This window comes from Schistocerca cancellata, chromosome 1, assembly GCF_023864275.1.
Source record: "Schistocerca cancellata isolate TAMUIC-IGC-003103 chromosome 1, iqSchCanc2.1, whole genome shotgun sequence".
NCBI classification, from domain to species: Eukaryota; Metazoa; Arthropoda; class Insecta; order Orthoptera; family Acrididae; genus Schistocerca; species Schistocerca cancellata.
The window spans coordinates 137,947,253-137,959,904 of record NC_064626.1 but is presented as its reverse complement, the minus strand read 5'-3'; the positions used below and the strand labels follow the sequence as shown (position 1 = coordinate 137,959,904).

Below are 12,652 nucleotides of genomic sequence, written 5' to 3'. Positions count from 1 at the left end.
TATCCATTTCATGCACTCTCATATTTATCTGAAATTAAAGCCCTGTGAACACACAGGATGTATGCTTACGAGCCCCCAGTGCTCGTGACAGTACGCGCGCTAGCCGACAAAGCTTCACTTTCACCCGCGCCACAGATAAAATACGTAGAGTGTATTTAACATAAAGCCCATCTGGCATCGATAGCCAGAGGTGTGTTGCCACGGCTCGTTAGTTCTGGAAACGCAAAAGTCTACCTTAGTGATGGTTCCATGTGCGCTTACATTAAAAAAAATATATTTTATTGAAAATATGTATCAGCACTGGACTTAAGCTCTCCAAGAACATTAGTTGGGCACAGGCCATCGGATCTACTAGAATGCCATACCGTGGTAAAATAAAAACCTTCTAGAGAGAACTACGAGAGAATGGGGAGCGAACAAACATTGACTGAAATAGTAGGCATATATCTAAACACTCTGCTTTCTCACTCACGCTATCAACTAGCCAGGAGTCTTCTGCGATTTCCAGACAGAAATCTCCACAATATCCTTTCTTCCACGTGAGCTAGTCCTGCAAGTTCGCGTGAGAACTTGTACGAAGGTACTTGCAGAGGTACTGCTGTGAGGACTCCTTGTCTCGCACGCAGTTTTAATCGGCTCAGAAGTTTCAAGTCAGCGTACACTCAGCTCCAGTGAGACTTCCATTCTAGTTACAGCTGTCTGTAACCACTATATTCATTTTGAATTGCCGTTTATCGTTACAGTAATAGCTACACAGTCATTGAACTGAAGGCAACAATAACTATAGCTACAGAGTTATGAGTTAAATTTGAAAATAAAGTCTGTGACCAGCAATGGAAAACAGTTTAGTTACAGTAGGATCTAACAGGTAACTAATGTGCAGTGACCTCACGGCAAGTTAAAAAAGAGGGAGGGGTAGAGGGTGATATACGCGGGCTTACGATAAACCCGTTCCCTCGACAATTTCTCTCCTTCATACCTCCTCTGCGTTATAACAGATGACGTGTCACTGATTTCATTTGCACTAAGATTGCAGTACATGCGAGGTGCATATTTGTTTCCACCGCCATGAGTGTAATGCGTAAGTTGTAATTAATCTTCACCTGCAGTCTTCTATAGTTGTTGCTCCGTGCGCAGAAAACTGGACGTAGGTTGTGAATCCGTTATCTTGAGGCTATAATAAACTCTTAGTGATGCACTGATATTGCAAAAATAATAAAATTTTCAATTTGTTTGTGCGGGATGCCATTCGTTTTTTATTAGCAGAAGACGAGAAACTGCACATCTTTAATCCATTTTATGAATCACAAATGATTTCCATTCTTCACACGTTCATAAAAATAAACAACACAATGAACTGCGTATTTGCTTAGCTATCATCATATCGTTCTGATTTACACATCCGAATAACCAGATATTGCTAACAAGTCGTTCACTGATACCGACTAAGGCAGACAACATGTCCGTCTTCCGAGGCTGCAGAACCAGCTATGATCTTAGACACCCGATCCACTTCGCACGACATTCAAGTTAGGCGCGATCCGAAGATCTTCGAAGTGCTTCGTCTACATCTACATCTACATCCAAACGGATACCCTGAAAATCACGTTTAGGTACCTGGCAGAGGATTCATTATCCCAATCTCATAAACGGCGCGGAAAGAACGAACACCTATATCTTTCCGTACAAGCTCTCATTTCCCTTATTTTATCATGGTGATCGTTTCTCCCTACGTAGGTCGGCTTCAACAAAATATTTGCGCATTCGGAGGAGAAAGTTGGTGATTGGAATTTCGTGAGAAGATTCCTCCGCAACAAAAAACGCCTTTGTTTTAATGATATCGCTCCCAAATCCTGTATCATTTCAGTGACACTCCCTCCCCTATTCCGCGATCATACAAATCGTGATACCCTTCTTTGAACTATATTCCGTCAATCCTGTCTGGTAAAGATCCCACACCGCACAACGTTTTCTAAAAGAGGACGCACAAGCATAGTGTAGGCGTTCTCCTAAGTAGATCTGTTACATTTTCTAACTGTCCTGCCAATAAAACGCAGTCTTTGGTTAGCCTTCCCCACAACATTTTCTATGTGTTCCTTCCAATTTAAGTTGTTCGTAATTGTAATTCCTAGGTGTTTAGTTGAATGTACGGCGTTTGGATTTGACTGATTTATTGTGTAACCGAAGTTCAATGGGTTTCTCTTAGCACTCATATGGAAGACCTCACACTTTTCGTTATTTAGGGTCAGCTGCCAATTTTAGCACCATACAGATATCTTTTCTAAATCGTTTTGCAGTTTGTTTTGATCTTCTGATGACTTTATTAGTCGATAAACGACAGCGTCATCTGCAAACAACCAAAGACGGCTGCTCAGATTGTCTCCCAAATCGTTTATATAGATAAGGAACAGCAAAGGGCCGACAACACGCCACAAATCGCTTATGTTTTACTCGATGACTTTCCGTCAATTAATACGAACTGTGACCTCTCTGACAGGAAATCACGAATCCAGTCACATAACTGAGAGGACATTCCATAAACACACAATTTCACTACAAGCCTCTTGTGTGATACAGTGGCTGCCTTTTGTTTAGCAACTTATTACTATTCTGCTGGTAACTAATAATGAAATGATAGCCTGCTGTTGAGAGGCACTTTTACATGAAATGCGAGTAAATACTTCTGTATCCCGCGTGGAAGGCGGCGCGTGGGTCTGTTCCTGAGATCTGCAAAATAGGCCGAGTGAAGGAAGCGAGTAGGAGCAGGTGAGGTAAAGCACTTCGGTACTGCAAGTAAAGTTAAAGCACCTTTACTGGTGTATAAACATATACAAACACATTACTTAACTTTTGGTACAGATGAGCACGTGGGTGCGAAGCCGTTCATGTATGTAAGCTAACAGTTACTTGAAGGTACGAAGGCAAAGGCTGTAATGGCTAGCCCCCCTGTGAAGTAGAAGCTAAGTTGCTAAGTCGTCTGCTCTTGATCAGCTGGGCCGAAAACAGAGCGGCGCTCGTTGAGCTCCACAGCGTCGGCTAGAGGGCGCTGTGGTCGGCGTAGTTCGTCCGCTCTCGTAGTGCCAACCTACGAGCGTGCACCTACGCTGGTGCATCGGAACTATCGATACCACGAATACACTGTTTAGTTTCTCTAATATCAATTGTTGTGTCGGCAGATTAGCCAACACAACGCACACTAATTTAGAGAGGAGAGCGAAATGCACGCGTCAACTCACGCAGGCTGGCGTTAGGTCTGAAACAGGATACGTAATGAATGCTATAAAGAAAAGTACGTAGCTGCTGGAATACTTAACTTTAATCCATCGTTTGTATACAGCGTTCTTGATGATACAAGTGAGACTCTCTCTAGAAATGGTTAATGGCGCCTTGCTAGGTCGTAGCCATGGACTTAGCTGAAGGCTATTCTAACTATCTCTCGGCAAATGAGAGAAAGGCTTCGTCAGTGTAGTCGCTAGCAAAGTCGTCCGTACAACTGGGTCGAGTGCTGGTACGTCTCTCTAGACCTGCCGTGTGGTGGCGCTCGGTCTGCAATTACTGACAGTGGCGACACGCGGGTCCGTCGTATACTAGCGGACCGCGGCCGATTTAAAAGCTACCACCTAGCAAGTGTGGTGTCTGACGGTGACACCACATTCCTCCCCCGCAAATCGGCGAACAGTTGTGTTATAAGGCTTCCGCCCGCCGTGGGGAGGACCCCATGTACTGGCTCGCCTCATCCCCAGGTGTTACCGACGATGCCTTCCATTTTGCCCCATGGCGACGCGCCGCCGCCGCCGCCGCCGCCGCCTGTTCTCCCGCCGCCGCCGCCCGCAGTGGACGCTTCGCTGCAGCCGCCAAGCGCCTCCCTGGGTCACGCGCCGCCGATCGCTTCCCGTGATCAGTTGTCCTCCGACATGGAACTCTTGCCCGCTCCGGACCACATGGCGTCATCGCGCTTCGGATACCCCGACGCAATGGAGGTCGACCCTTCGGCCCCTCCTGTCTCTTTACGGGCGCATACACCGCATGTTGACGTGCACCCTGGACTAGGTTTTCAGGCGTTTCCTAGCTCCCCTCGGACCGAATGGCCGGGTGCGGGTGGCACAGCCTCGCCTGTTGTTAGGCTCCCCACCTCATCGCATACGTCAACATGGGGCCCTCCCCACGGCGGGCGGAAGCCTTATAACACGACCGTTCGCCGATTTGCGGGGGAGGAATGTGGTGTCACCGCCAGACACCACATCAATAACAGAAGATTACCATTTTGGTGCGCAACTTCCGAACGCAGCAGCCAATCGCGAAGAGTGACCACAATTTAGGCGGACTTTCTCACGATACTCGTACCGAACAAACCATCCGTCATCGCTAACTCCAGCCACATTATGTCATCTTACCTCTGCTGCCTTCTCAGCTGCTCTGAGAAGAGCTACTTGTACCTGAATATGACGGCTGTGAAGCTGGAAATATTATGACCTACAATCTACGATGGGATCCCTTACAGTGTTCTTTAAAATCACTTGTTCATTTGCATTCGTTGCACGAGACAGAGGCAAAGATACATTCTGAACAGCTCTGGCGAACGACACAGTGCAGTGTGTGGGACCGTCTCGCCGTAATCCGCCTCCCGGTTGCGTGTTGCAGGCGACGGTAGCTCAGGGCGGCGGCTCGCCTGCTCAGAGCGCCGCGCTGGACCACCTGCTGCAGCTGGCAGCGTCCTCCACGTGCACGCAGTCGGGGCAGATCGTCTGCAACCGGGCCTGCGACCAGGTAAGGCGCCACTGAGCTCAGCGTATGCTGCCGCTTGCAGTACGAGCTCTCAGGTCGAAACTCACTTTTCCAGGCTCCCACTTGCCTCAACAGTACACACAGGGGCTACAGAAGTGAGTGATCCTCTTCATTTATGTACTGATTCCATCAAACGGTCACCTCAATAGTTTCTTCCAGTTGTCCACCGACTACCTGTGTCCATCTCAGGGTGATCCAAAAGTATTCATTCTGTTTCACAAGCTTACACGTCTACGTGAATGAAGATAAATTTGCAGTCTTGTGCGTAAGTTAAAATTTACAGGTTCCTTTTCCCAACGAAGCATCAAATTTTACAAGAATATTCAGGGCAAATGGAAATACCATGTGTCTAGGGCCTCCAGTCGGGCAGACTGTTCCTATGGTGCAAGTCTTTCGAGTTGACGCCACTTCAGCGACTTGCGTGTCGTTGGGGATCAAACGATAAGGACAACACAACACCCAGTCCCTGAGCGGAGAAAAATCTCCGACACAGCCGGGAATCGAACCCGGGCCGTTAGGCATGACATTCCGTCGCGCTGACCACTCAGCTAATAGGGGCGGACAATATACAGGGTGGTCCCGTAAGAGCTTGTGAAAATTTGCAGGACGTAGAGAATGCTCCTCTGAACAATTTGAAGCAGGGAACCTGGCGTTGGAGAAGCCAGCTTCAAGAGATAATAGCAGTAAACTCACACTAATGTACTTTTTTATTTACATAAGTTACAGTTAACTGCAAATAGAATCATTGACAGAATGAACGTACCATCTGTACGGTACCTAGAAAGAAGATCACGGTTAATGAAGTAAAAGATCCACGCAAGGGACACCAAATGAAAAAAGCTACTCCTTATATCTCTGATCTAGACTGCCATAAATGCAAAGGAACTGTTAATCAGAACTCAGGGAGAAGTTATAGTCTAATTCACAATCGATTTATTGATCTTAAGACAAGACACTAAAGTTATTAAAGAAACATCACACAAAAAATATTTATTTAACAAAAGCCTTACTAAAATGGGATCTATGGTGGACAAAGTGATCTGCTGGGGATCGACACACGACACTAAGCTGAACACTACTCGCTCTATCTCACTTCATACACGTGAATCCAGGTTGTGGCATCAAACTACGCCACCACCAAGCATCTTTATTCCACCATACAAAAAAAAGGAAAAATATGGTTCGAAAGAACAGGGTGCTGAGAAATAGATATTATAGCCCTACGTCGCAGCAGCAGATACTTTACCATCCTACTGGTCAAGGCGGCACACTACGATGCGTTCTGCGACTGAAGTCATGGACGGCGGAAATCTGTTATTAAATGCGCGTTGCCGAAAAATGCAAGTACGCGGCCTCACGTTTCGTTAATTCAGAACGCAGGTACTTCCCCAAGAGCCTCTGAAACCCCGATGGATTCCAGTGTGCAGGTGGACCCGTCTGCTGGTCTGCCAAACCAATTTGACACCGAGCCACGACTGTGCGTGTCTGAATAAATGGTTCAAATGGCTCTGAGAACTATGGGACTTAACTTCTGAGGTCATCAGTCCCCTAGAACTTAGAACTACTTAAACCTAACTAACCTAAGGACATCACACACATCATGTTCGAGGCAGGATTCGAACCTGCGACCGTAGCAGTCGCGCGATTCCAGACTGTAGCGCCTAGAACCGCTCGGCCACTCCAACCGGCGTGTCGGAATACGTCAAATGTTTAGAGGGCCGACTCAAGACAAATAAGTACACCCACGCGTCACTCGTTGTGACCGTGATGATATAAGCAGTACCTCTTATGGTTCAGAAGGTGACTGGCACAGGCTCTAACTCGTGCCCTAGCAAAGGACACAGGTCCCACCGTTTAGATAGAGACTTGCAGTTCTTTACTACCGAAGCGCCAGTGCAAGAGACTTGTACCCGAGTGACGATCTCCCTGTGTTGCCTCCTCAGCTCGGTTCCAAAAACACATTTCTATTTTTTGACTTCCCCCAATTTCGCACAAACCAATCACGAGCTGGAGCCCCGCATTCTAAGCTCGGAGAACGATCTTTGCACTGCAAACCGATTCGACCAATCAGAGACTTTAAAGTTAATTTGCAGAAAACAGAAAAAAATTCAGCTTCGCAGCCTCTTTCCCACACGTTTGCTGTGTCTTTTGGTAACACAATACAGGATGGAAGCACAGCCCTCCATAAACAGTTTGTTATCTACCCTGTTGCGTCCATTTCAAAGTTTGCAAAGAACGGCCATAAACTCGCATTGACAAAAGTTGTTTTGAAACAGAGTCTGCACGTCTGGGCGCCAGTTTTCCTGTCCCATGGACATTTGCAGAAGGTTTACATTTCTTTTGGCGGCTTGCTCGCTAACGAGGCCTACAAGCGCTGTCAGCGACTTTTCGGCCCTAGGCCGTGCACCTGGACGTCTGCCCCTGTGCATGGCGCCAAGCTTAATGTTTTTCTGCACAATAAGACCGCGGCGCAGGGGCGTCTGGAAATGTCTCTTCATCGTTCTCCAGAAAAAACGCGCTTTGTCACCCCACCAACGCCATGCTTTTACTGCGGTCGTGTAAGTCGGCACCCTGTTCCTTTGAACGCAGGTAAAGCTTACCGTATTTCTTCCCCTAGAGCACGCAAACAAGACCATAAGCTGCTGCCCACCATTTCATCACAACCATTTGTGTGTGTCTGTGTGACTGGCGGTCAACGGCTCGATGAAATCATTCCGAGGTATTCACCGTCAGTCACACTCGGTGGTGGTACTAACAAATCTCTCATCTATCCTATCTTCTTTTTATATTCTTCTTAAAAACAACAAAATTTTATTTATATTTCAACCTCAAATTATTGTTATTTTGAATCAGTCTTTGTAAATGTTGTAGATAAAACAAAAGGAAAGAAAACTGTAAAAAGATGAAAAACGAAAATTGTAAGATGTTCGACCTGTTTTAAACATCAGGTAACAGATCTATAATTTGGCAATAAATAACTAATAATAAATAAATAATTTCATCACAATGTATGAAGTCAAATCGCTGTAGATCGTATGCCCTACACAGAACCAGAAGTGAGAGTGCGCTGCAATCTCTCAACCTTACAAAATGTCCTGAAACTGACGGCCATCAACCTGAATGGAAGCATGAAATCGGCGAAGAAGACTCTGGCTCGCCCTGACAAATATCCCTGGGGTGTTTCGAACCACATCAAAGGTAGCTACAACTCTAGCAACTAATTCCATCTCTGTATCTACTGAGGTCTCACACACAAGTGACTTTAGATACCCCCGTGGGAAATAATGAAGGGGATTCAGCTCAGGTGACTTCGCAAGCCATGCAATAGAACCTGCTCTACCAATCCAGTGACCAGGAAATACAGCACGGAGATGGTTGTTAACATCTACACTGAAGTGAGGCGGTGCACCGTTATGTTGTATCGACATCGTCCCACGAACAGTGAAGAGTACGTTCTCCAACAATTCAGGCAGAGCTCTTTCAGTAGCGAGAGCATTGCAATGTACTTCTCCATACATAAGGTCGCCGGCCGCGGTGGTCTAGCGGTTCTAGGCGCTCAGACCGGAACCGCGGGACTGCTACGGTCGCAGGTTCGAATCCTGCCTCGGGCATGGATGTGTGTGATGTCCTTAGGTTAGTTAGGTTTAAGTAGATCTAAGTCCTAGGGGACTGATGACCACAGATGTTTAGTCCCATAGTGCTCAGAGCCATTTGAACCATACATAAGGTCAATGGTCAATGTCAGTGAGTTCTACGAACCTGCACCGATACTGCTCCATCGTACTGTACTGTAAGTCTCTGAATAGCAACGAGTAATTAATGGGTCTGTCGTTGATTGATAGTATGTTGCGTCATCGTACAATGTAAATACAACAGAGTACATTCAAAGTAAATAAAACCTGCATCATGAGTTCCTAGTAATCAGGCTCGTCCTCCTTGTTTCCTTGCAGGAAATGAAGAATGTAAATATAAATAAACAGTACAGTACGCGTAAACTTGTACTCATGTTAGTTGTAAATAAGCTGGAAAACCGTAAGGCCAGACAAAGCAATAGACAAGTTTACTTCCATATCTCCTTAAGTTGGCATCTCCGACCACAGGTTTCCCACCTCAAATTATTCATAGGAGCATCCTCTACACCTTGTTAACTTTTTGCAAGGTCTTACGGGAACACCCTATATACAGGGGTTGGACAAAAACATGGAAACACCGCGGGGCACTCATGGTCGAACTGAAATGCAGATACTCGTACTGTCCAAGCTTACAAGTTGCGCTGCTGCATTTGACCACGGAGCAGTATCTGTGCAGTGTCCTCTATAAGTTTCAACTGTCAGTAGTGGTCAGAACAGTGTTCTTTGTAGTTGAGAGTGCATTATGTCGGAGCCAAGTGAATTCGAACGTTGGCAAATTCTTCGTACTCGTATGTTGGGTGCCTCCGTACCCGTCGTAGTAGCTGTCTTTCGAGAGGCACATCATCAAAAATCGTTGCCACATACAGAGAAAGCGGAAAAACATCATGTCACAAAGCGGTCGAAAGTGCGTGTTGAATCATCGCGACAAACGGTCTTTGAAGAGGATTGTGACGAAAAATAAGAGGGCGACAGCTGCAAAAGACTCAGCAGAACTGAAAGCCACACTGGCGGGCCCTGTCAGTACCAAAACAATAAAGGTGGAGTTCCATAAGCAGGAAATTGCCTGACCAGCTGGTATTCCAAAACGACTCATCACTGATGCAAATTCCCGTAACAGTAAAATGTTGTGCCGAAGCCATAAAACCTGGACTATGGCGCAGTATAAGAAAGTCACTTGGTCTCATCAGTGTTCTTTCACACTGTTTCCATCTTCTGCCCGGGAGCTCTGTGATGATTTGTGTAGCCACATCTTGGTATTCCACGGGCCAAATGTTTAATCACTAAAGGATTGCGTGATCATTTTGCAGATGGTACAATGTTTGTTCCCCAATCCGATGCTGTACTCCAGGACGACAGGGCCCATGTCGAGCAACGCGTATCGTCCAGGACCGGTTTTCTGACCACACTATACATTTTACGTGCGTACACATCCAATCTTGTCCTACCGTTTACAATTACGTTTACCATCATTTTCAGTTACCTTTCACATATTATGTCACTGCTCTACAGGAGATGAGAGGAAGTGGCGACTGAGACAATAGGAGAGACAGACCTATAAGATTGTATGGACGATCTGTTGAGAGTCACAAATATGAATTTGACGCAGGCCTTGTAGTCAGCGACCGAGTTATGACGCAGATGAAGGAATTGTGTGAAATTAACACGCCTTACCAACAGATATATCGGGTCGATAAAAATATGGGAAGACCAAACCACAACATATTATCCTGCCCAGTACGATTTAGGGAAACGGTCTGTATTCAAAACAGCTGCTGGTCCGCTTGAAATGGACAAGTACAGGTCCTGTATGATTTTCTGCGAAAAGCTCGGAAGATCAGATAACGACGATGGAGGTGGATAGCGATTATCCTTCGTTTAAAAGTAGACAACAAAATCTCAATAATACTGAGATATGGTGACCGTGGTGGCACGGGTAGATGAGGAAATTGGTCCTGGATGGTGTGAACTGTGTCATCAGAGGCCCTGTAGCCTTGAAACACACCACCACCGTAGAGGAACAGCCAAAATGGTCACACAATCATTGGCAAAAATGCGACCTAGCAGAGTAACCATTTGGCCCATGGAATACCACGCTAGGCCTGCCCAAATTTATCAGTCTTGTGATGTAAACTCTGCCAGATGTTGGAAACAGTGCGAAACAAGACTCATCCCACCAAATGACATTCTCTCATTTCTCCATAGTCCTCGGTTTGTGTTTCCCCGGTATGTAATTTGGCTGACAGGTCCCTCACTGTCAATGTGTCACTACTAAAATGTCTATTTTAGGGACAAGTTAGTTTAAAATATCGAGATCAGAGTGAAGGACAATTAGATGGACAGGAGCAGAGGGGTTAGCGAGGTTAAGAGCAGGACCCAGAGTTTAGTTAGTGCAAATCATGTCCGAAGATATCTCAATGTTCCCTCTCTTTTTACAGATAACTGCCTGCGGTCATAACAGGCTGTTTACCATTGCACCGTTTTACCACTTACTAAAATTTATTGCCGGCCGACGTGGTCGAGTGGTTCTAGGCGCTTCAGTCTGGAACCGTGCGACCGCTACAGTCGCAGGTTCGAATCCTGCTTCGGGCATGGATGTTTGTGATGTCCTTAGGTTAATTAGGTTTAAGTAGTTCTAAGTTCTAGGAGACTGATGACCTCATATGTTAAGTCCCATAGTGCTCAGAGCCATTTGAACCATTTTGTAAAGTGAGTTATCTGCGGTCAATTGACAATCGCTATGAGAGCTGCCAGGTGAGCGTAATCACAAAGCTGTCCATGCTGCCACAGTAAGTTTTTCGGTACAGCTCGCATTATAACCATTACTCACGGCGATACAGTGAAGTGTTTTTACTATCTTCTTATCACACAGCCGGCAAGCAGCATCCTGCTGTGCAACTAAGCATGTGATTTCCATGTGTCTCATCTGAAGATAACGCTGAAAGTGTTCGAAAACTAGTTTATGGGAATCAAAAAGAATTGCAAAACAGTGATTGGTTGCAGGTTTCTGTATTTGCTTCCAACACAGTCACATCTTCTAAAACATCCATAATGGATAAGCTTAAATTAATATTTATATGAGGTTGCTGTACGTGGCAAGTTTATGAGGCCAAAAGAGAATGGAGAAAGAGATTTCCAGTAATGAAAAACACAAATCATGGTAGTAGTTTAAAGGTTTCTTTGAGCAGCTTATTTGCTATTGAGGGCATATTTAAACTTATCTACACTCCTGGAAATGGAAAAAAAAACACATTGACACCGGTGTGTCAGACCCACCATACTTGCTCCGGACACTGCGAGAGGGCTGTACAAGCAATGATCACACGCACGACACAGCGGACACACCAGGAACCGCGGTGTTGGCCGTCGAATGGCGCTAGCTGCGCAGCATTTGTGCACCGCCACCGTCAGTGTCAGCCAGTTTGCCGTGGCATACGGAGCTCCATCGCAGTCTTTAACACTGGTAGCATGCCGCGACAGCGTGGACGTGAACCGTATGTGCAGTTGACGGACTTTGAGCGAGGGCGTATAGTGGGCATGCGGGAGGCCGGGTGGACGTACCGCCGAATTGCTCAACACGTGGGGCGTGAGGTCTCCACAGTACATCGATGTTGTCGCCAGTGGTCGGCGGAAGGTGCACGTGCCCGTCGACCTGGGACCGGACCGCAGCGACGCACGGATGCACGCCAAGACCGTAGGATCCTACGCAGTGCCGTAGGGGACCGCACCGCCACTTCCCAGCAAATTAGGGACACTGTTGCTCCTGGGGTATCGGCGAGGACCATTCGCAACCGTCTCCATGAAGCTGGGCTACGGTCCCGCACACCGTTAGGCCGTCTTCCGCTCACGCCCCAACATCGTGCAGCCCGCCTCCAGTGGTGTCGCGACAGGCGTGAATGGAGGGACGAATGGAGACGTGTCGTCTTCAGCGATGAGAGTCGCTTCTGCCTTGGTGCCAATGATGGTCGTATGCGTGTTTGGCGCCGTGCAGGTGAGCGCCACAATCAGGACTGCATACGACCGAGGCACACAGGGCCAACTCCCGGCATCATGGTGTGGGGAGCGATCTCCTACACTGGCCGTACACCACTGGTGATCGTCGAGGGGACACTGAATAGTGCACGGTACATCCAAACCGTCATCGAACCCATCGTTCTACCATTCCTAGACCGGCAAGGGAACTTGCTGTTCCAACAGGACAATGCACGTCCGCATGTATCCCGTGCCACCCAACGTGC

The 12,652-nt window shown here is 46.8% G+C and overlaps 1 protein-coding gene across 1 annotated transcript in view; it reads left to right on the top strand.

The window, feature by feature from the left end:
* LOC126153198 (uncharacterized) overlaps positions 1-12,652 on the top strand; it is an 81,542-nt gene that overhangs the window by 25,367 nt on the left and 43,523 nt on the right. The window contains exon 2 of the mRNA XM_049916058.1: positions 4,642-4,767. Within this exon, the coding sequence (XP_049772015.1) occupies positions 4,642-4,767 (126 nt within the window). The remainder of the gene's footprint in view (positions 1-4,641; positions 4,768-12,652) is intronic.